Genomic DNA, 24631 nt, shown 5'->3' on the forward strand with positions numbered 1-24631 from the left:
TGGTATTTGGTCCCCTCTGTGTAGGCTAGGGGGTTTCCCAGGTAGCACAGCAGTAAAGACCCTGCCTGCCACTGGGGGTCGTAAGAGACGCTGGTTCGATCCCTGGGTCAGGAAGATCCCCTGGAGGAGGGCATGGCAACCCACTTCAGTATTCTTGCCTGGAGAATCCCATAGACAGAGGAGCCTGGTGGGTTACAGTCCATGGGGTTGCAAAGAGTCTGATACAACTGAACCGACTTAGCACAGGCATGTGGCCTAGACCTAACAACTTGCTCTTAAAAAGTAGAAAAATGGTGAAAGTGACAGATGTCAGCCCCCATGTTAGGTTTTAACACTAAGACTTGGTTCCCCTTTCTCACCAGGTTGCCCGCCCCCAGCCTGGGGCTCCTGGAAACAGAAACATTGGAGCCACAGCTCTTGGTGACCATCCAGGGCGCTCTGCTATCCCTAAGATCAGCTAGTACCGCCACACCATGAATTTGTCCTTCAAGTGGGAAGCGCAGCCGTGGACCCCAAGGACTCTTGGACTCGGGTAAGGAGGCATGGCCCTCCTCCCTCCAGCCCCTGGAGCCTGGGCTTCATCCCGAGGGCAGTGGAACCAAGAAGACCCAGCACGGGGAGAACTTTAAGAGGACTGGAAGGAAACCAAACCAGGAACAGAGGTGTTTAGGAGACTGCACACACCTGCTGCATTTTTACTGAGCATCTACTATATGCCAGGTGTTTCACAGATGACAGTGGCCAGTCTATAGTGTCAGAGCTAAGACTCTACACAGAGACTCAGCAGGTGCTCATGCTCAGCGCTGCAGGGCAGGCAGATGGAATCCTTCCTATATCCCGACCCTGACAAGCCTGACAGCTGCTGTCCTCAGACCACTCACTGGCCTGAGTTAACACTCAACACTTTGCTGACCCCAAGCCGAGCTCCTACATGATGCAGAAAGTTAGCTGCTGTGATCCTTAGTCATGACACTAGATTCCAGCACTTACACACGCTCCCTCGTTGGCCAGAAGCAAACAGTCAACATATCTGCGAGGTACTGATGAGCCGAGACGCCAGCCTCTGCTCACAACTCGCCTACCTTCCTGACTGTCACTGTTCCCCATAAACAGTGATGGTTTTTGACCCATGACAGGTGAAGAGTCATCCTATACGTCTGAGGGTCAACTGGATTCCTTTCAGACTTGATGCCCATGCTAGATTCAGGAGGGGAGGTCACAGAAGGGAGGAGATGTATTTGCGGGGAGCTGAGCACCAGAAGGTGGGGGCTGAGCCTGCAGAGTGCAAGGAGAGCCATTCCCATAATCATCACGCTGGCTTGACTTTCTCACAGCTCGGTCCCTCAGTCATCCAGCACTTCTGCAAGCATTTCACAGACTTTACAAAATACACAGGAAAGGCAGCAGTGAATTTCTGATTGGGAGGGAGATTATTTAATGCTGCCCCCCTCACTTTCCATCTATGTTCTTTAGGAATAAATGCTAAACTAGCACATTCAGTTTAAGAAATTTGACCAGGAAACACAAGGCTGCCTGCATCACGGCTACCAGGAGAACCCCCACCTCTTCACGCTGATAGGAGGGGATCAACATGTTTGAACTTCACGTACCAACAATGTGAAGTCGTCCTTGTGGATAAATCAAGATTCATGGACATACAACTCTTTAAGAAGTTTATTTTAGGGTCAAGAAAGAAAATACATAGTTTATGCTTCCCAAGATAGGAACTGTCCCTTGTATGAATCACTGAATATTTCCAGAAGAGAATATTGCCAGAGACGCTGGGGGTCAACACCTTCCGTGCACTGTGAACATCCCATAAAGGATGAGTCTCAGACCGCTTTGCCTGCACATCCCTGACTGCAGACAATGAGGTGTAGATCCTCTGATAGGTGTGTATCTATTTACAAACTGCACACATGCAAAACTATACTAAGATATTAGACAGCCTGTAGGACATAACCAGGAGTAGAAATTTTTAAAAGAATGACCTACTAGGATCTTCTCAATACTATGCCACCAAATACAGAAATCCCTGGATGCCGAGACTGGCATAAGCTGTAACTGCCCCAGCTCCCAGATTTCACGTCTTTGTTCAACCAAATAGCCTTGTCGGTGTCACAGACAGATTTACAATCAATACAGTCCAGCACTGGGGGGAAGGACTCGATCTCCGTGTGCCCTCCCACCTCCTTGACACATAGAGACCGGGAAACAGAGACGAAGCCCCCGGAGGCTAGAACCACACCGTGTGGATGGGAGGCTGGAGGCAGCCACCTTTCAACTCCCTGGGCTAGGAAGCAGAAGCCGCTGTGCGGAGAGAAGTTAAGCCAAGTGGCCCAAAGATGGTTCTGATACCTTCCTGAGGCCCAGTTACATTCCTGCTCTGGGTTCTGCAGGACACTCTGTATCTTTCTTCTTTTTTAACTGGGTCTCAGGGCACGTGGAAGGCCCCCGACGGCCACAGGAAGCTACAGGTGGCACTAGTGGCAAAGATCCTGCCTGACGATGCAGGAGACCCAAGACTCAGGTTCAATCCCTGGCTTGGCAAGATCCCCTGGAGAAGGGAATGGCAATCCACTACAGTATTCTTGCCTGGGAAATCCCATGGACAGAGGAGCCTGGCGGCCTATAGTCCATGGGGTCACAAAGAGTCGGATGTGGCTGAAGTGACTTAGCACAGGGCACACTGGAACCTGCCCCGCTGGCCACGGGAAGCACGGCAGAAGGCTGCCCTTCCGAAGCTGGACCCCCAGGAGGAAGCATCTGTAAGGTTTTTACTGCTGACCCCAGTCACTTCCCCCCACCTCCAGGCCCACTCCTCCCGCCCCTGGACTAGGCCATCACATCATCACACCTACTGCTTTTTGCAGGCAGTTACAACCAAACCATAACGTCATGTGCTGCTCTCCCATCAAACAGGAGGCTGGAAAATGTCACCTGATGTCTGGGCCTGGCCAGCAGTAAAGTCTGGCTGCCTCCAGCCGGGGCACCCCCTCGGCCACTCACGAACCTCGGGCGTATTTCATCTGCATCTCAGGTCACGGTCATGGCTTAAAGGCATTGCTACACATGCACTCAGAAACCAAGTGACAAGACGAGAATGTCCATTTCTACATTCTAGCTTTACAAAAATACAACTGATTGACTTTATTAAAAAACAAAACAAGGAAGAAAAAGCAATGATCTGGGAAAGACGATGACTTGTTCCAGGGGTGAGCTCACCATTCAGGTTTCAACTTGGACCCTTCTGTCCACTCAGGCTCTGACTCTGGGGACCCATTCACACTGCCCCCGCCTCCCCCACCGGACTCTCTCTCAAGCAGGCAGGAAGATTGCAGTTTGATTGAGGCAACCAGGCCAGAAGTTGCTAGATAATAATTTGGTCAGACGAACCAAAGGAAGTGTTTCTTCACTCGTGGTTTGGACAGCTTGAGGGGTCAGGGATGGGACTAAAGACCTTCTCTAACCTGAGAGCACAAACTTCTGTTCCACCATAACCTGACCACATGACCCAAGCAGCTCAATTCAAACTTTGCTTTCCTACCCACGAATCTGGTGCCTTACCCAATCTAGCACAAAAGAGACTTGCTCAAGGTCTGATGTGTATAGATACACACAAGTAAATCTCTGACACGATCCTGTTTGTGTGCCTGCCTCTATCCCAGAAAAGGATTAGAATATTTAACTGAGCTTCCCAAGTGCTGACGCACGTCAAGCCTGTGTTTTTACAAGACGGAATCCTTTTCTGCTAAATGCATCTAAGCTGCAAACTGTATCTGGCGACCAGGAACACAGAGTCAGCCAGGACAAGTAGATAGCGGCAGCATTCTGCCGTTCTGCTGACTGAAGGAAAACATTTTGGAACTTGAGTTTTCTATGACGTTTGATCTGGACTCTAGATCCAAACCAGCTCAATGTTCATGCGTCCTCAAAACAGTAGCCACAAGGCTGGCCAGCATCACCGCACTGTCCATTTGCCTGCACGCTCAGTTGCTCAGTCATGGCCAACTCTTTGTGACCGCATGGACTGTAGTTCGCCAGGCTCCTCTGTCCATGGGATTCTCCAGGCAAGAATACTGGAGTGAGTTTCCATGCCCTCCTCCATGGGATGTTCCCGACCCAGGGATCAAACCACATCTCCTGAGTCTTCTGCATTGGCAGGCAGATTCATGACCACTGCGCCACTTGGGAAGTCCCAGGTGTCTATTAGCTTCTCTACAAAAGGTGAAACATCAGTGCACATCTGTTCTCTGTAACATCTGCAGCTGATAATGCCATGAAGTCACCAAGTACCAGCGTCCTACCCTCTGATCCATGGGCTGGGTTACCAGCTACTGTTCAATCTAGAGCTCAGCATGGGAGATGACCCAGTGCCCAGACAAGGAAGAAATAAACAGCAAGGGCCCTGGCACCCGGGGTGGGGGCTTCCTCAGCCCCACTGTATACCCTGGAGTCCACTCACCACGTGGCAGGGCAGACAGGGCCACCCAGAAAATCTCAGAGTGGTCTCAACCAGATGGCATCCCAGGGGGACACCCAGGACCTGCCTCCCCTACAGGACAGGAGTCTCTGAGATTTCTTCCTGTGTGCAAAAGAAATTATGCATGCTCTCTTTTCTGGGCTAGAAGATCCAAATCTGATAGCTATTCAGGAATAACTTTGTAAACCTTAATCATAATTGTTTTGCTCTTCTGAGTTGTTCCCTGTCTCTTTTAACTGGAGGAAAACATGAAGAGAACTCCAAGGAAACAAACCCCAAGAGATCACAACCCATAGTGTGAGACACATGGGGCGTACATCCTAGGAGATGCTGTGACAAAGGAAGAATGGAAAATAACAGTCAGAAGGTGGCCTGTAGGGAAATCGGAACTCATGATAGCCCCCAGCCCACCCACGAACTAACTGTGCAGGGGAGCAGAATTTGGGAGCAGTCAGAGTGTGTGTTTGGGGTCTGACACACGAGATTTAATTTTCTTACTAGTTCTCTGTGCTTCTGTTCCTTCCTCTGAAACAGGAGCAGTAGCAGGGCCCACCAAGTAGGACTGTAGCAAAGATTAAACAAGATAATACATCCACAGCACTGAGAACTGTGCTGGTTAACTGTCATCGTGGTGATTATGCAGCCATTTAAAAGAATGAAGCCTACCTGCAGGAGCTGCTATGTATGGAAAGCGTTCCAAGATCTATAGATTGACAAAATCCGTTTTCAGGTCTGTAATGACTCCTTTATTTTAAAAAAATATCTGGGTGTGTGAGCACAAGCCTGAAACACATCCTTAAAAAAAAAAAAATCACACAGATACATTAACTGTAGCCATCCAAGATTGGAAGCAAATTCCAAGAGTTAGAGAAGGACAGGGAAGCCTGGTGTGCTGTAGTCCATGGGGTCGAAGAGAGTCAGACAAGACCGAGCGACTGAACAACAACAAAGATTGGGAACGACGTACTTTGTAATTCTACACAAAGGATTCCTTGGGTCTATTTTTGAGTAGGAACAGATGTGATCCTACGTAGAGGAATCAGCATGCACATTCTGTTTCCTTCTTTAAGCTTCTCTGTATAAACGTAACTTTTTCCACTAACATGTTTTCCCCACACTCATTTGTATTATCCAAATTTTAAAGGGCCATCACCCAAGTCACAGATTCTGGCCTCTATGGGATGTGCTTCATTGTGATTGTGCTAATCAGAGTGAGCAAAACAAAGGCGGACTTACAGGAACCCTGCTGGAAGCCAGCTCCATCGCTGACGCCCTATGTGTCGTGTGTCTCTGATGGCAAAATGTTAATATTGGGACCTAAACCCTCTGCCTCCTAACTGCTCATGTTTAAACCATATCACATGTGGAAGTAGTCTACACTTGTAGTTTTTGTTGAGGTGCAATTTTCATAACACAAAATTAATCATTTTAAAGTGAACAATTAATTCAGGGGCTTCCCTGGTGGCTCAGTGGTAAAGAATCCACCTGCCAACATGAGAGACATGGGTTCCATTCTTGATCTGGGAAGATTGCACAAACAGTGGAGCAACTAAGCCCGTGCACCGCAACTCTGAGCCTGTGGTCTAGAGCCCAGGAGCTGCAACTACTGAAGCCCACGCCTAAAGTCCGTGCTCCGCAACACCCCCTCGCACAGCCCAGGGAAGCCAGCAAAGCACTAGGGGAGCTGCTTTGGGAGCCCACACGTGGGACCCCTGTTGGGGAGGGGCAGTGATGGGAAAGAACGTGGCTTCCCAAACGGCGGGTCCTCCCACTAAAGCCTCATCAATTCCAACCTCAGGACTTCAGTCCCTGTGATACATCACTTAGCGATGTCCCCCCAAATCTGGAGCTGCCATGTCCCAGGGTGCCACTGGCCATCTCACATTTCCAGCACAAGATTCCCCAGCAGGAATCATTCCTGCCCAAAAGCAGCACCTGCCAGGGGTCTGCCCAGGACCAGCAGCTCGCCTGACAGGAATGGGCTCGAGAGCCAGGGACCCGGGCTACAGGCCAGGCGGAGAAGATCCACTGCCTCGGGGACTGTAGCTCACGGGCATGCCTCATGCCCCAGACACCTGCTCTATTGTCCCTTCTTTCTAGCACTGGTGCAATGGGGCCAGAAGACGTGTCTGGATGGTATGAGTTGCCTCTGGGTGAACGTTGTGAGCCCATCACAGAATTTTAAAATTTGCGTTTGGAGAAGTGAAAACACTTTTACAGTAACATGGTGTAATCCTGGTGCAATAAGGCAAACTAAGGTAACTTTTGAGCAAATCGACTTGTTTTTCCAGAAGCATCGGGGAAGTAGATGACCTTTACCAGTCCTCCTGGAGAGGAAGAACTTCCTTCTATTTAGAAGTTATCACATGACAGGTAGGGGCCCCCATGGTCTCATGTTACCTGTGCTGCGTAACTGTTACTCGCTGGGACAGACACTGTTACCAACATTATACAAGTGAGGGATCTGAGCCTAGGAAGCTCCACAAACCAGCTTAAAGCTTGTTTCTCTCTCCTTAGAATCCAGAGTCTGAGAAATGGCTCATGTCAAAGATCTGGTCAAGTAATAAACCCGCTGTCTTCAAATTTTATATGCCGGCAGTGACCTTGTTAGGACATGAAAGGGGCATACAGGAGAGGATCATTGCTGCCGTTCATCCATTAGAAAAAGAGCCCTGAGATTTAGCAGGTCACCCCTGCTGTCGAGGTGGTCAGGAGACTAGGTTCCAGCAAATAGGATAGAAGCAGAGGCAATAAATTGACCGCCAAATCCATCAGAGCAGTCCTGAATCAGCTACCAGAGCTGACCAAGAAGAATGAGATGATTTCTCTCCTGCCTAAGTCCCTGGACTTTGGGATCTCAGCCTGTATCCTCATCAACACAGTGCACCTAAAGAATTTAAAAACCCACACATCCCTCTAAACAAGCTGAGAATTATCCTTAGAGCTTGTTGGACCTCATCATCTGCTTATTCCTCACTCATTTATAAGGTAGATTCATTCTGGCCCTGTGTCTGAAATCTCACAATTTCCAAATCTAAATTGATAAGCTTTACTTATATATCTATATACAAGTATGACAGTACACCATTTCTTCTAGACTTCACCTTTCTTTGGAAAATGCCACTTACCCACATTTAGCTATTGGGCAGATGCTCTGTCTGCCCAGACCCAGTTTCCCACCACCCGGGGCTGGCAGGACATCATCTGACCCGGGTTGCACTCTCTGCCCCACAGGGCGCCCTTCTTCAGCAGCTGCATCCACTTCCACGCATAAGGCCCAGCAGGGGTGCCACGGCAGCCAGTGTCCTTTACACGCTGGCTGCCCGCCAAGACCAAGTCGCTGGTAATCCTGTCTTGTTGGTTACCATTAGGGCAGACAAAACTCTTTTTAAGACCATTCAGTAACAGGGGCCCTTGAAAGAAGCAGAAGGGGGTGGGGTATCTGCTGGAACCCCCGACCCTGACTTAGATGCCTTAAGCTATATATTTCAGGTGCAGCACACATGATCAACCGTCGTTCCCTGAGACTATATGACAGGTACGGGTCAATTTGTCCTAGCCTGCCATTTTCTGCCTTCTCAACGACCTATTACCAATCTAAGATTGATCTGCTGTGACACCTGCTGTCTTCCATGACCAGAATAATAAACACAAGCTATTCGCGTTGGCTACTCCATTTTTGATCAAGAGCTGCAGTCAGGGACGACAGACATCTGCCCATTAGGAAAGGCACGTAATTACCTGCTCCCCCTGGGATACCAAGCAGGAGAGAGAAAAGACTATCACCAAGAGAGACCAACACTGCCCTTGCCCTCCTGAATTATGGCAGCTATACTCCACCTGCCTCCCACTCAGCCTCAACTGCAATTGAAACAAATACGCTTTCAGATTTAGATGACCTATAATGTAAATCCATATTATCCATGTATTTTCACTATATTATGTGTATCAGGAAGCTGTGTGTGATCACCTGCTACAGAGACAGGACTGGGGACAGCTGGGACAGATGGAATCGCCAGCCCTGCCACAAAAAGACTCCTGCAGAATCAGACTGGCATACGGAACTGTGCTTTTCCTGGCATTTGATTGGAATTTTTATGTGCTTGACCTTGTCACGGGAGCAAAATCCATCATCTATGGAAATCATAAAACGGACTGTGTCACCTTGGCACACCATTCAAAACCAATTAACTGATCTGCTAGACACATAAATCCATTGATCCATTTTTACAACTGGCATATAAAACATTCATAAGTGCAAATAGGTGATACATTTTAATAGACACTTCAAAGAGTAAAGTGAAGATCACACAGATTTAAAAACAAAAATAATGACCTCTGGTTCTTCTCATCCAATATTTAAAAGCACTAGCTTTTAGTCTTAGGGGAAAGCTTGGAAATTCACATAAAACAGTACTCTGCTTTTAATATACATTTGTGTATTCTAACACAGATTATACAATATTTCAAACAAATTTATCACCACTGGAGTCTGAAGGCTTTTTAGACACTGAAAGCGTGACCCACTGGAGACTTCTTTTGCCTTTACTAAGTCTAATTAATTATTAACATTTGCTGAATTGCCTTTGGGCACCCAATATCATGCTAACACAATCAGTAAATATTTACCAAGAACTCCCAGGTTGAATGCCACTATTTTCTTATTCTGAGTTGTCAATAAATTTATAAATGAACAAATTTCAGTTCTGACTATGAATGAAAAAGCAGGAACTCCCTCTCTGTCACAGGAAAGGCTCCGCTGCCTCCAGCATCACAGGGCACCGCCTATGGGGAGGCCCTGGGCCAGCTCGGTCCCCTGCGGACCCGACAGGGAGACAGATCGCTGACAACAATGGGCAGCCAGCTTCCACAGCTTCAGCTCTGGGTTCAAGATCCAAAGTCCAGACTCAAGATTAAACGTCTTAATGGCAAAGAAGATGCTGTTTACTCTCTACATCAAGATGGCAAAGAGTGAGGCAAAGTGCCCCTTTACAAAAGAAGAAATAGATTTTGTGAGAATAAGATCACATGCAAGACGCCCAGCACATGCTGCTGATGTGAGACCGCCTTCCATCACCTGGCACCGTGAGGCGTGAGCTCTGTTAAGACCTCAGGACCAGAAGAGCACCACTGCGGGACGCGGTGAGCCGCACGGGTTACTCATGGGATTCTCAGGAAACTGGAGAGCCGTGGTCACAGCTGAAATCACTCCTCAATCCCAGGCCAACCATGAGTCTGCAGGCACAGCTCCCCACTGTCGCCTGGCTCCCAGGCCAGGTCTGGGGCGCAGACCTCAGGCTGTTCAAACTAGGTCACGTGCCCATAGCCGCGCTGCCCGAGAGGTACTCAGCCTCCTTGAGTCTATTCAGAGGCAGGATCTGCTTCCCTCCAAAATTAAGACTCTGAGGAATTTCCTAAAATAACACACAAACACTGACCACATTCATTCCGGGTAATTCTGTGGCTTCTACAACTCAGACTGGGAGCCACACCCAACTCCAGATGAAACTCAGTCTAGTTCTCAGGTAGAAGCAGCTCTTTCCTCAGGCACTTTGCAGGGGCTCTGAGAATCCTGCCCACCCTACATGTGACCTGGAAACTAACCCAAGGAAGTCTTCCATCCCATGATATGTGAGGATTACAGGCAACAGAAGTATTAACATTCCAGTCAAAGGGAGTTCTGTCCATCAGAGGGCAATGAGCCCATTTCACACCCATGAGATTTCACCAGTCATGTGCGTGGATTCACGTATGAGGACTCATTGGGGGGAAGATGAGTCTAAAGACAGAGGAGGGGCCGGTGGCAGAGAGGCTGGGACACAGCACCCAGGACATGTGGATCCGCCCCCAGAGCAGGAGCAGAGGTTGCCAGCTGGGAGGCAGGTGGCAGCCCATGGTCCCAGGAACTGTGTCCATACCTCTCTTGGGCGACTCCTGGAAATGATGGGAGCCCAGGAGAATGGGATGACACTTCTGGTTCAGGTTGGGACTCCTGGCAGAGAGGAAGAATCAGACTTTTAGAAAGAAGAAGAACCTGTGCCTCTGGATTCACACTTGATACTGAAGAGTGTCCTTCTGAAAGTAGCCTCTGCCCCTCCTGACCGGCAACAAGCAGTGCTGGACCTGCTGTGATGCGGGGTCATTGTTTCACTGACCAGAGAGTATGCCCTACAGTCCATCACCACAGTTATCAGAAAGCTTCAGCCTGTCACAAGAAGGACTCCAGCCCTGCTCTATTTGTAGGAGATGAAGGATCCTACACATTAAGCTCAATGTATCACTCACTTTCCCACTGACACAGCACTTTCTGGACTAACTCCAGTAGAAGTAATCCCACTCATACTGAAGGGGGAAAAATAAAGAAACACAGCATGGAAAATATCCCAGTGCTGTAGATGGTGGAAACTGTTAACTCATCATTTCGCCTACGTATTTTTCTAAAACTGGTCAAAATACAGAAGCCATCACACTTCAGAGATGGGTACCACCCAGCTAAGGCTCAGCTCACTACATCACTCTTTGCTTTTAGCTCCTCTCAAATTTTTCACTCATTAAAGCATCTTCCACTAACCACTGAATGAATTCCATATATGCAATGTTCCAGATTATCCTTCTCGGTAAGATGAACATTGGCACAGATGAACAAAACTCACAATACACTCAGCACCTAGGAAAGCTTGTGCTCATTAATATTAATATTTGTTCCATGAGCAAACCAATCAACTAGATCGTACTTACAGCCCTGGATGTCCAAGACCCATGCACCATTCAGTACCCAAAAGCAGGTTCCTTCGCACGATTTCTAAATTTTTCTGTATCTGATAGATTCAGAAATCAGTGCATTTTTTAGTAGAACAATACAGAGTCCATAAACAGACCCAAATACATACAGGGACTTCATTTATGATAAAAAATAACATATCAGACAAGTGAATAATGATGAATTAATCAATAAACAGCATTAAAACAACTACCTAGACATTTGGAGTAAAGAAGAAAAAATGTGAATCCAAACCTGACTCTTTGTACCAAAATAAATTTCACATGATAAAAAAATATTTTTTAATTAAAAAAATTTAAGACACTATGAATAAACAAAAGAAAAATTAAAATATAGGTTAAAATTTTACAATATTAGAATATGGAAGCACTTTCTAAGCAAGACATAAACACCAAAACTATAAAGGAAAATACTGATATATTTGACTAAACAAAGAGTTTAAAATATTAATATGATTTTTAATTCAGTAAAAAAAAAGAAAAATAGAGAGCAACAAATTGAAGAAAGGCTTGTGCAATACAAATGACAAAGGGTTTGGTTTCTTAATATACAAAGTGTTCTCAAAAGTCAATAAGAAAAATAACCCAATAAAAATTAGGTAAATGATGTGAATGTGTAGGTAACAAGAAATAGAGCTAGTTAATAAACATAAAAAGATGCTCAGAGTCATCCATAATTAAAGAAATCAAATTAGAACAGGTTATCATCTTTTATCTATAATATTAGCAAAGATAAAAAGTTTTGATGATATTCAGTGTTGGTAAAGGTGCAGAAAATCATTCATAAACACTTACTGGGAATATCCTGGTTTTTAATTTTTTTTTTTGGCTATGCCTCATAGCTTGTGAGGCCTTAGTTCCCTGATCATGGATTGAACCTGGGTCCCTGGCAATGGAAGCACAGAATCCTAGCCATTTAGGCCTCCAGGGAATTCCCAGGACTATTCTACTCTTAGATCTGGACATTTGCATAGGTCAGTTTAATTTGTAAAAATCCATTGTGCACTATAAGATCTGTGAGCTTTTTTGTAAGAACCCTACACTTCAGTATAAAAATGTAAAGAATATGTTACATCACCATGAGATATCTATCACCTTACACCTGTTAGAATGGCCATCACCAAAAAGACAAGAGACAACAGGTTGTAGTGAAAATGTAGTGAAAAGGGAACCCTTGTGCTCTGTGGTGGGAATGTAAACTGGTCTAACACTATGGGAAATAATATTGAGGTTCCTCAAAAAATTAAAAATAGATTTAACATATGATCTAGTAATTCCATTTCTGGGCTTATACCCGAAGGAAATGAACACAGGATTTCAACGAAATATCTGTACCCCGTGTTAACCACAATATTATTCACAAGAGCCCAGATATGGAAACAATCCAAACTCTCATCAACGAATGAATGGATAAAAAGGATGTAGTACAAACAGACAAGAGAGTATTATTCAGCCTTGAGGAAGGAAGACATCCTCTCATCTGTGACCACACGGATGGACCTTGAGCACATGATGCTATGTGAGATAAGTCAGAGAAAGACCAGTACTGGGTGCTACCACTTATATGTTAAATCTGAAAAAGTTAAACCTATAGAACTATAAAGGAAACTATAAGAAATGGACAGTAAAATGGTGGTAACCAGGGGATGGGGCTTCAGCCGGGGGGAAGGGGTAAGACTGCTATTGTTAAGGGCACAAAGTTGTAACAAGTAGTGAATAAGCCATTGAGATTTAGGGTGCAGTACGATGAATATAGACAAAAATTGTACTACAATTACACAATGTGACAAATAAGACTACATCAGCAATCATATTACAACACATAAGTGTATAAACACCTAACCTTAAACTCAGTGGTAAAGAATTTGCCTGCTAAGGCAGGAGACGCAGAAGACTCGGGTTCAATCCCTGGGTCAGGAAGATCCCCTGGAAGAGGAAATAGCAACCCACTCCAGTATTCTTGCCTGGAAAACCCCATGGACAGAGGAGCCTGGTGGGCTACAGTCCATGGGGTCGCAAAGGGTTGGACTCGACAGAGCGACTGAGCTCGCACCTTAAACTTATTCAGTGTTAATGTCAAATTTATTTTTTTTTTAAATTAAAGAGTATGTTACAAATTGGGTCAAATTCATGAAAAGAATGAAGTTCTACAATATCACACAGTAAATCAAAAGCTAGTACTTATCACCTATGCCTTGCCAGATCCCATGGCTAAGCAGATTAAATAAAACTTAATTGGAGATCCTCTTGTGCAAAGAATCTTAGACTCTCTTAAGCCTCAAGATTATCAGGGTGTAAAATGGTTTTTGGAAGCAGAGGTAAGAGAACTTTTCAACATGACACACCAGGCCGGGTCAGAGGGGTTGTCTGTGCAAACTGCCAGCATTTTACAAAGCAGGAATCTGGACCCCAGTAGCTATGTGGTCTCCCAGGGGAATCCAGCTAGGACGTGACAAAGCGAGAGCAAGCCACAGCTGCCGACCTGAGGGTGACCCAGAGTCCACTGTGCTCAGCTGGCAGAAGGCCCATCTAGCTGTGAAGACAGTTGAACTGCAGCCCTAGAAACTCCTAATGCCTACAGCTCCACCATCCAGCAGGTTGATCACAATTTGCGAACCAACTCCTTCTGAAACAATTATAGCACTTAACACATATCCCCCGAGGGAGTGAAGGAAAAAAGGCCTGGAATCCAGGGCTTCCTGAAAACAATCTGGAAAAAGGGCAACGGATAAAGCTGAGCCCAAGGTCCCTCTGCACACACAGCCCTGTGACGTCTGGGATGCCTGGGACCTACCAAAGCTCATCTCACACCACAAAACACAGGCAGGGGCTGCCACACAGGGCTGACCAAAGACTGAATGGAACAACTCTGCCTTCAGTCGTTTGCCCCTGCGAGGCGCTAAGTGAACCCAGGGCGGGCCGGCATCACTGTCCCAAGCACGGTGTGTTCTGCATGTGTCCCAGCCTCCCTGCAGACACCGCTTCACGTCTTCACGGCTAATTCAGGCCGGTCATCTCACCTCCCCAACCCTGGTCAGAACCCTGACACTGAGGGTAGTTACCTTTTCTTTCAGGGAGGATACTCACTCCATGGGGTCGCCCAGATCGGACCCAACTGAATAACTAACACTTTCACTTTCTTATCCAGGGAAGTACTTCAAACCTGGTTCAATTTGATGAATTATTTTATTTCTTTATTTTTGTGACCCCATTCTACTGTGCTACACAGTCTGAACAAGTAATTTGTGACTGAGCAAGTCTGCAGCCCAGCAAAGAGGCTGCGTGCGCTGGTTCCAGGGTCATGCGGAGCTGGTTGTAATCCTTGAAAGCGCATTTATTATTATTATTATTATCAGCTGGGAGTCTTTGTGCTGTTACCTGGCCCCGAGCTTCAGTTTCCTTTAATGATGATGTGGGTGAAACGCTCGTGCAGTCCAACAGACTGAAAAAGAGATGGAGTCTAATCCTCCCTTTGCTTCTGGGCTGGCCGTCTGACTCGATCAGTGAAATGTGACAGAAATGACATTCTGTGATCTATGAGCAAGGAGCCTGTTAGCATCCACCCAAAGCTCATGGAACAGAGACCGAGCAGGACCCTGTGGGGCCCTCGTGGGCACAAAAGCCTTTCTTTGTCCCCCATTTCTTGTTTGTAGGAAAAAGGCTTCGGCCTCCTAGACCTTCCCCGAGTTCCAAAGGGCAGACTCAAGCAGTTTCTAATTGTGGAAGGGAGGAGATGCAGAAACAAAGGGAAAGCACCCAGGAAATCGTAGTGCAGCTTGGGCAGGGTCCTGGTTCCTCCTTAAGGGACGCACAGCAAATATCTCTGCGCTCTTCTGCAGGAACTAAGGCCCTTAACCAGGTTTTTGTTGTTTTTCAGTTGCTCAGTTGTGTCCGACTCTTTGCGACCCCATGGACCACAACACGCCAGGCTTCAATGTCCTTCTATCTTTCCCAGCAACAGGGTCTTTTCCAATGAGATGGCTCTTCACATCAGGTGGCCAAAGCATTGCCAGAGAATGTTCAAACTACCACTCATTTCACATGCTAGCAAGGTCACGCTCAAAATCCTCTCACCCAGGTGGAGGACACTAACCTCAGGCTGAGCACAAGATTCCTGGAACACAACCTGCTTCCTGCCCTTACCCCAAATTTTCCTATAAAACTCTTCCTCCCAAACCATTGAGGAGTTCAGACTTTTTTGAGCATGAGCTGTTTGTTCTCCTTGCTCAGTTCTGCAATACCCCTTTCTCTGTTGCAAACTCTGACATTTCAGTTTGTTTGGACTCACTATGTGTCATGTATGAAAACTTGAGTTCACAACACAACTCCTGCTCTGGAGATGGCCAGCCACCGTGGATGCAGTCTGATTGCCCCGAGACTCCACACTGTGAGGAAGCCCACATGACGGCGTGCAGAAGCCACGTGAAGACAGATGTCTGGTCACCCAGCGGGTGCAGCCAGCCCAGCCCAAGCGACTACAGCTTCGGCTCCAGCCCCGGCCACCATCTGAGCAAGGACTGCCCATCTGAGCCCCGTCAGCCCCCAGAGCAGTCAGTGAGGAGGAACAATAAATTGTTGTTTTAAGCACTAAGTTTGGGGCAGTCTGTCACAAAGCAACGGAAAGCCAAAATACTCAGCACGGTGTCTGGCATGTGAGTTACCCTCGGTACATGTCAGCTGTCCTGATTACAGAAATACTCATAAACTAGAGTAATTTCAAGACATCCCTCTTCATCCAAGGCATTCTGAAGTGCTTCTTTTTTTTTTTAATTTTTAAATTTATTTTGAATTTGAGGACAATTGCTTTACAATGTTGTGTTCGTTTCTGCCATACAACAACATGAGTCAGCCACAGGTTTACACGTGTCCCCTCCCTCTTGAACCTCCCTCCTACCTCCCACCCCATCCCACCCCTCTAGGTTGTCACAGAGCACCAAGCTGAGCTCCCTGTGTTATACAGCAACTTCCCATTAGCTAGCTATTTTATACAGGGTAATGTGTTTATTTTAACGCTACTCTCTCAAAGCACTTTCTTGCCTGAGAAGAACAGAGTAAGTTTTGGCTTCAATTCCAGGCCTGTGTTCAATCTTCCTCAAATGTTACTGACGTCGCTGTTGCTGTCATCAGGGCTGAGGGCAACTGCAAATTATTATGGTGCTTGTAAGTTTATAATTACTGTTTTTCTTCTGTCCATGGATAATTTTAATAAGGAAGAAGTCAAGGACATACAGAGAAGACACCAGCAGAGCATCTGTAACTACACTGCTCACAAGCAAGACTAAGGGTGTGCACGTGGTTAGTTGTGACACAATAATTATCATTAACAAATTGGAAGCACAGGGCTGACAGGAGTAAAATGCACAATCATGCAATTCACATCAATAGCAGCAACACGTTCAAATCATAAATTATAACTTTAGCAAGAGTTTCAAAAATATTTCTATTCTTATTGAAAAAAGATTCTACTAGTTATCTTACCAAGATTAACCTAACCTGAGATGGAGATCTAGAAATAATACACTCCATCTTTTTAAAGCGATGTCTTTCTTTAAAAAAATATTCTCTGGGCTGTGCTTCTGAGGTCCTTTTAGGCCTTACAAGCTCCACTCCCTTACCTGGCAATTGAGCGTCATGTGACATGACATCATGTGACATCTCAGGGGTCGCCTGGTGTTGTTACTTCACCTCCCCCTTCCAGTTCTATCAGCCCAAGGACCCTGCTGGGCTGGAAACCCTGGGACAGAGCCTCCCTCAGCACCCCAGCTCTGTGGCAAGTCCTCATACCTGCCTACACGCACACACCCATAAGGGTCTCTTTTCATCCCCACAGCACTCTTCCCATTAGTGAAATCCCCGTTTACTTTTACAGATCCCTTTTTAAAAACTAAAACAAGAAGCCTCATGAAATGCCTGTGTTACTCCCCACAGGGTGAGCTGGCTGGGTTTCTGGTCTATACTGGCAGCGGAAGGAAAGGTCACTCACTGGGACTCAGCACACCCCCCTGCTCAGAGGGTTGGAAAGCAGAGTTAGAAACATTTTCCTCTAAGAGCCCAGCCCTGGTGTCTCTTTAAAGGACAGACTGAGATTCACCCATGACAAGTGGAGAGAATAAGGAAACACAACAATGGAAGACTGTGGGGCTGAAAAGCACAGAGAAAACCAGGGGGCAGGACAGTGGGCTGGATGCTGATCATAAAATGAAGGCGTCATCTGAACATAAAAGACAGGGAGAGAAGAACCATCAGGAGGTGGCCGTGAGATGAAGGAGGGCAGGTGGGATGCTGTCTTCACAGCCTCGGGATTTCCATCGCACCCAAGGCAACAAGACCCGGGCAAGGCAGTACAGTTGCATGTCCTAATAAAAAGACGAGGTTGAAGGCGTCATCCTGGTGAGGACCCTGTCTCTGCCATCTCACCCCTAATCCCTCCCCAACCTCATCATTAGATTCAAAATTCAATGAAGATGAACTCAGACAATGGAAAAAAAAAAAAGTAGCTTTTCAGAAGTTTGCCATGAAAAGCTTTAGTAAGTATCTTAGCTCCTAAAATGAAAGGGGTCTGTGAAGTATTTAGCTTTGATGCTATGAGATGTTCTTCAAAAACACACAAAGAAAGACTTTCCTAATTAAGCTCGCTATAAATGTAAATGCCCTGGCCAATTATTTGATAAGAAAGGGAGGGAGGAGAACAAGAAAGGCTTTGCTCTCTTCTCTTGCCAGCAGAGGGCAAATGTTATGTGACACTGTGTGTGTGTGTGTGTGTGTGTGTTTGTGTGTGTGTGTGTGCGTGTGCGCGTGCAAGCCTAGGTCTGCATCCTCTTACTCCCTCACTCACACTTCTTTCCTCTTATCTTCTCTTCCCCATCCCCTCCCCCACCCTCCTTTCTCCTCCCCTTCCAGGGCTGGCTGGTGAAGAGGCACTTTTCAGGATCAGGCATCTCATTTGCATGTCCTCATTAGACTACCAACTCCATGAGAGCAGAAAGGAAGTTATTCTGGAAAACTCAGGCATCTGTTTCTTCTAGAAAAACACAGACTGTTGATACAAAGGGATCCAGCTTCCCAGATCTTGCTCAAAGGAAAGAAAGTAGGAGGGACGTGACCTCCCCTGGATTCTACAAGCCCGAGTCATCCAGATGCCTCCATGGAGACTGAAAGTGGCCCAGGCTGCATTCTGGGTTAGATCTGGAGTAAGCAGAAGGCGCAGTGGTGACCTCCAGAGAACTGGGAGAAGGCTGGGCCTCAGGAGCAAGGAAACTGATCAGAAAAGACTCCTGGAGGTTCTGCGGGGAAAAGCTCTCCAGGGGCCCCTGATGTTAAATCCCACTTTTCTGTATTTCTGCCAACAAACTCCTCAGGACACCCGCAACTCTCAGCAGCTTTAGCACTCAAGTGGGGTAAATAAATCATCTGGTCTGTTAGGAGGTGGTCAGTGCTCATGGAAAAAGACCAGGCCCGGAGCCCTAAGAGGAGAAAGGGGCGGGTGGGCAGGTGAGCTCGGCTTCTCACTCACCCCCAGTAGATTTCAGTCTACACCTTCAGTCCCTGCTAGAGCGCCAGACCCACAAGGGCAAGGCCCTTTGATCTGTTCAGACATACCAATGCACAGTTAGAGAAGCCAGGAGTGTTCACTGAGTGAGAGCCATAGAGCTAAATGAGAAAGATGTTCCCCACATTATACAGAAAAAAACAAGACCGTTCAACACCACCTACATGGTCTTCCCACCTGAACCCAGAAGAAGCAACAAGGAAACAAAACAGAAACATTGAGATCCCAGGGCTTTGTACACGACCATTGGCCTGGATGCTTCAGAGGTGCCAATGTCATGGTGGGAAAAAAAGAGAGAGACTGTCTCCGATGAAAGAGATGAGAAGCAAATGTAGCACGCAATCCCTGACTATACAGTCCATGGGGTCTCAAAGGGTCGGACACAACTGAGCAACTTTCGTGGCTGTCCTGTCCACCTGCCACCACCCTCAGCTCCTGGCACAAGAGAAGCTGTCGATAATCAGTGGATAACTGAGGGAAGGAAAATGAGTAAAAGTCACTCAGTCGTGCTGACTCTCTGAGACCCCATGGACTATATAGTCCATGGAATTTTCCAGGCCAGAATACTGGAGTAGGTAGCTGTTCCTTTCTCCAGGGGATCTTCCCAACCCAGGGATCGAACCCAGGTCTCTGGCACTGTAGACGGATTCTTAACCAGCTGAGCCACCAGGGAAGCCCGAGGGAAGGAAAGCCTATTCCAATTTCTAATACATGTGACACATTATACAAACTCAGACAAAAGGAAGTAGAGTAAGTTAGACATTAGTCTAACCTGTTGGACACAAGTGAACTTGAAGACCTTTTCTAATGCCTGAGCTCAAATCTCCTCACGTCCTGGTACCTTAATGTGTACGTTTCCCTGGTGGCTCAGATGGTAAAGAATCTGCCTGTAATGCCGGAGACCCAGGTTTGATCCCTGGTCTGGAAGATCCCCTGAAGAAGGGAATGGCAACCCACTCCAGTATTCTTGCCTGGAGAATTCCATGGACAGAGGAGCCTGTCAGGCTACAGTCCATGGGGGTCTCAAAGAGTCAGACATGACTGAACAGCTTGGCACCAGCACCACCAACAGAACCTCCGACTTAGACAACACTGACGGTTGCCTGGGCGGCTCCTCCCCATGCTCTGCATGTGTTCCTTCCGAGAGGACCCCACACGTTCACATCATCTTACAGAACACTGTCAGTAAGGGGTGCTCACCCTCACCCAGAGCAGCCAGGCCAGGGTCCACAGGTCAGGCTGATCTGCTTCTTGTGAGCAGCCTCGTGGGTCCTGGTGCCCCCGGGGACCCCTCAGCCCTCTCTGGTGAAGTCCTCACCGCCCAGATGTCACAGCAAATACCAGGGACTTGCCTGCTCTTTGAACAGAGGCCAGAGGAGAGGCCTAACCAGGCCCCTGACGCCTGCGGAAGAAGTGGCAGAAATCTCTAAACTGTCGTCAAGACAACCGAAATCCAGATATAAATCTCTTTGGGATTCCATTCGGAAGCAGTTTTTAAGTGCGCACACCCAGAGGAAATAATAAAAGAAAAGAAAGCGCCTCTCCCCCTCCCCTGGCCCTACTCCTCCTTCCCCTTCTCTTTCTCTCTCTCTCTCTCCCCCCTCCTGCTTTTTGCCACGTGGTGATGTGTGTTAAAAACGCAAACTGGGACGCTTTCCACTTTTGGGGTTGGAACAGCTGCTGCCTCAATATTGTTTTTGTTACTTTTTTTTTTTAAACATACTTTTCTGTTTTTAATGGAGTTGTTTTTTAGCTACGTGTTTCATAATACTAACTGAGATTCACAAAGCGGGAAGATTGGCACTTTAATTGGCAAGAGTGAGATTCATGGGTCCTAAGAGTCCAGCTCGGACAGTCTGCTGCCCAGCTCGATCCCAAGGCAGCCGGGGTAATCCCAGGGAAGGGCACTCACGAAGGCATGGGAGAAATATGACCAAGTCCTCCCATGGAAACAACGAGAGCCAAGAATTTGTAACAGGTAGCCTAAATAAAGCCCACGCTCTCGGTCCTTCATTTTTCCAAGAGCACAAAGCATTTGGGGAATGCTCCACAGATGGCTGTGGTTGCACGTGGGAGCACGCACTAAGAGAAGTGAGATCAGGGTTCTGAACCCCAGGGCCTAACAGCAGGGCTCTGAAAAGCACAGGTGCATGCCACCTGGCACACCCCGCTGCCACCTGCTGCAAGTGACCCTCGGGTCCGGAATCTTCATCCACGTGGGGACCTTTAGCTCAGAGCAGGGTACGCCTGCACCACCCGAGCTGAGCACAACCACGGCCTTAAATGGGAAACAGGTCTCCCAGTGATCACCGAGTGCCAGGGACAATCACCAGGCACTAAAGGACCAGCCCCTCAGCCTCTCGGGTGAGCCAGCAAGGCTAAACGGTCCCACTCCCATCACCTGCTCAACTGGGCTGACAGTGATGCTGGCAGCGGGCGTGGCTGCAAGGGCCTGAGATTTCAGGAAGGTGTGGAAGTGGCTGAAATAGGAAGCTGAGTGTTGACTATATGCAACACTTCATCCACAAAAGACAGGCCTCCCATACAAAGAACAGAGGAACCAGGGCTCCTGTTAAAATTCTGAGAGGATTGTGAGCTTGGCACTGAATCTCTTTTCCAGGGGCGGATCCACAGGATTCTCTCTTCTGTGGATCTGCCAAGAGAGCAAACCAGCAGTTAGACTGCCTTTGGCCACACCCAGTGGAATCTCAGGGCTTCCCTAGTGGCTCAGCGATAAAAGAATCTGCCTACAATTCAGGAGACTTGGGTTCAATCCCTGGGTAGGGAAGATTCCCTGGAGGAGGAAATGGCAACCCACTCCAGTATTCTTGCCTACACAATCCCATGGACAGAGAAGCCTGGTGGGCTACAGTCCATGGGGTCACAAAAGAGCCAGACATGACTCAGCGACTAAACCACCATCAGCAACAGTGCTATCTCACCCAGAGCATCACCCTGCTTCAGGAGCAGCTGAGAACCTAGCTATCACACACACAGGATGGGACCAGCCAAACCGGGGGACTTAAGACACATTACTTGGTGTGATAATAAGAGCAATGGCCCTTTCCGAGATTTCAAAGACATGGCTTCTGATCTGAACAAGAACAAAACCTAGAGCCCCTCAAAAAAAGAAGACCACAGATACAGGGTGATGGGATTGAAACTTCAAAGTCTTCATCTGCTCAGATTTATCTTCCTGAACTGCTGTGGGGCTGTTCTTTTCTTTCAAGCCCAGCCTCCTACCTCTGGGACTCTGCAAAGGACCAGCACACAGGGAGAGGCATTGTCTCCAGGAAGTCACTGAACAAGTGCATTCCATCCTTAGAGATAAGGCAAAAAGTAGTACAAGGGCTTCCCCCAGCTTTCTCATCTCCCAGGCTTGCTAATTATCATCCTGGAGTCACAGGGTAGCAAGAAATGGCACTGTGTATCTTAGGAGATCGTCTGCTCTAGTCCTCTGCCTTAAATGGGAAGATGTTATTACGTCCATTTCACAGACACCGTGATCAAGATACTTTTCCAGAACTGCACAGCCAGTGAGCAGGACAGCATAAGAACCCAGGCTTGCTGCTTTGGATCAGAGCTCTTCTACCTGATTGTAGAAGGAAACAGACTTATCTATAAGCAGAAAAATTGAACATAATTCATGTGCTGGGACAAGCATATCATTTCTGACTTTATTTATTCACAAGGCCAATCCTGACACACACAACACAAGTCAAAGTTGCCTCTTGGTTCCCGGGGACCCGACCTTCTGAGTCTTTGAAGCGCTTCCTGGAGGCTGAAATGACTCCTCAGGAGGAAAACACGAGATTCCTGGAATTTGTATCTGGCTTATGTTAGAGAGCCTGGCGGTGACACCTACCCCTGCAACTGTGACAAAGGTCAACAGAGGGAGGCCGGGACAGCATCCACCAGATCCAGGCCATGGCCCAACATGCGGGCAGGCAGAGGAGGGAGGGCCTCTGCCTGACGCCCCTGGATGAATCAGGAGACCAAGGCCAACCAGACAACAGTGTAAATGGGGCTTTAGCAAAGAACAGTGAGGCCAGACCTCCCCAGGTTCCAGGAGGGCCTCCAGGGAGTCCAGACAGACCCTTGTTGTTGCTGTTCAGTCACTCAGTCGTGTCCCACTCTTTATGACCCCATGGACTGCAGTACGCCAGGCTTCCCTGTCCTTCACCATCTGGACTTTGCTCAAACTCATATCCATTGAGTCAGTGATGCCATCCAACCATCTCATCCTCTGTTGCCCCCTTCTCCTCCTGCCCTTAATCTTTCCCAGCCTCAGGGTGTGGGGCAATCCGGCCCTAAGCTAGAACCATTCCCTCTTTATCTGCTTCTGCACAACCCTCTTGACAGACCAGTTAGCACTGCTTTGATATAAACAGAACCGGTCCAACCTTTGCTGCTTTTTTCGGAAACTGTTTTCTTGGGAGACCAGAACTGCCAAGGGCTGAACACTAGCCGTCTGTGCCAAAAGCTGCTAAAACCAGGGCTGAAAACCAGCTCTTCCCAAAGAAGCAATTCCGGAATGTGGTGTGGGTACCCAAGAGCGAGCGATCCAAAACGCCAGCTGAATTCCCTGAGCACTCCCCGGGGGCAGGTCCGCACCACTGGGGAGTTTGTGTCTGTCTTTGTTTCCGGCTTCTTCCACGTTTCTTTGGGCTCAGAAGGACCCACTTCGGGAGGGGAAGTGGGGACAGGGGAAGACTCTGTCGTCCTGCCCTGATCCGCAGCACGAAAAGTTTTCTACGGTGCGTTCTCCCTCTACGTTCCCGCCAGGTCGTCCCCTCGCGCGCATTTTTTCACCCCGAGTTGAGCTCTGTTTTCTTTTTTAAAAAAGTAAATAAACTAATTGCCCCCAGGAGGCAAAAGGATTCCGCGCCTTGGCTGAGTAACTTAAAGTTTCCGCCGGAAGGAAATTATTAAAGGCGAAGGAGAAAGCCCACGAAGGCGGGGTCCTGGCCTGGTGTCACCGCGCAGGGGTCCCGGCCCGGCGCGGCCCGAGAGGACTAGGGCTCCGGGAACGCGGCGCGGCGAGGGGACGAGCCAGGAAGCACCCGAGAGAGGCTCGGACCGGACCGGCGGGGCCGGGACAGGATGCGGGCCGGCCAGGGGGGTGCGCGCAGGGGACACGGGGGGCGCACAGACATCGGGGCCGGGGGGCTGGTTAGGGGGCGGGGCGGGGGAAGTTGAAGAAAAGGGGGCGCGGGGAAGTGGGGACGAGGAGAGCGCAGGGAGGAGGGTGACTAAGAGGGCGCTGGGAGTAGGGGGGGCGCGCGGCCCCAGGGGCGCAGGACTCACCCCGAGAAGACACACTTTGAGCTCTCGGATGGCCATCATGAGCTCGGGGCCGGGCCGGGCAGGGGCTCCGCATCCTCCGGGGCCGCTACGCTCCGTGCCCCGCCAGCCGGCTCCTGCGGTCCCCGCCTCCCCTCGCGCCGCCCGCGGGCGGATCCACGGCAGCTGCTATTTCTGGGCCTCTGGCCGCGCCGAGGGTCACGTGGCCGCCGCCGGCTCCTCCCGGGGGTGCGGGGAACCTCGCCAGCCGGCTCCCAGGACCGCCCCTGACGGCGTCAGCCCCCGGGCCCCCGCCCAAGTGCCCCTGGCGTCCTGGCACCGGGCCTCCTCCTTCCGGCCAGCCCGGCCTCGGACCGGCTCAGCAGAGCTCACCCTACCCCCGGCCTCCCGCTCCCAGGCCACGGGGTGAAGGCAGGACCGGTCCGGCCCGCGGAGGCGGGGGCCCACGACTGGACACTGCATCCCCCTCGGTAAAGGGGATGTTGTCCACCCTGGATCTGCGGGGAGCACTTTGA

General features: G+C 48.5%; 1 protein-coding gene across 1 annotated transcript in view; it reads right to left on the reverse strand.

Annotated features, from left to right (window-relative positions):
* RAB31 (RAB31, member RAS oncogene family) overlaps window positions 1–24295 on the reverse strand; it is a gene marked incomplete in the record, with an annotated part of 63884 nt that extends 39589 nt beyond the window's left edge. Inside the window, 1 exon segment of the mRNA XM_045164092.1 lies at window positions 24120–24295. Within this exon segment, the coding sequence (XP_045020027.1) occupies window positions 24120–24158 (39 nt within the window).
* Between the last annotated feature and the right edge of the window lie 336 nt (window positions 24296–24631).

This window comes from Bubalus bubalis, chromosome 22, assembly GCF_019923935.1.
Source record: "Bubalus bubalis isolate 160015118507 breed Murrah chromosome 22, NDDB_SH_1, whole genome shotgun sequence".
NCBI lineage: Eukaryota > Metazoa > Chordata > Mammalia > Artiodactyla > Bovidae > Bubalus > Bubalus bubalis.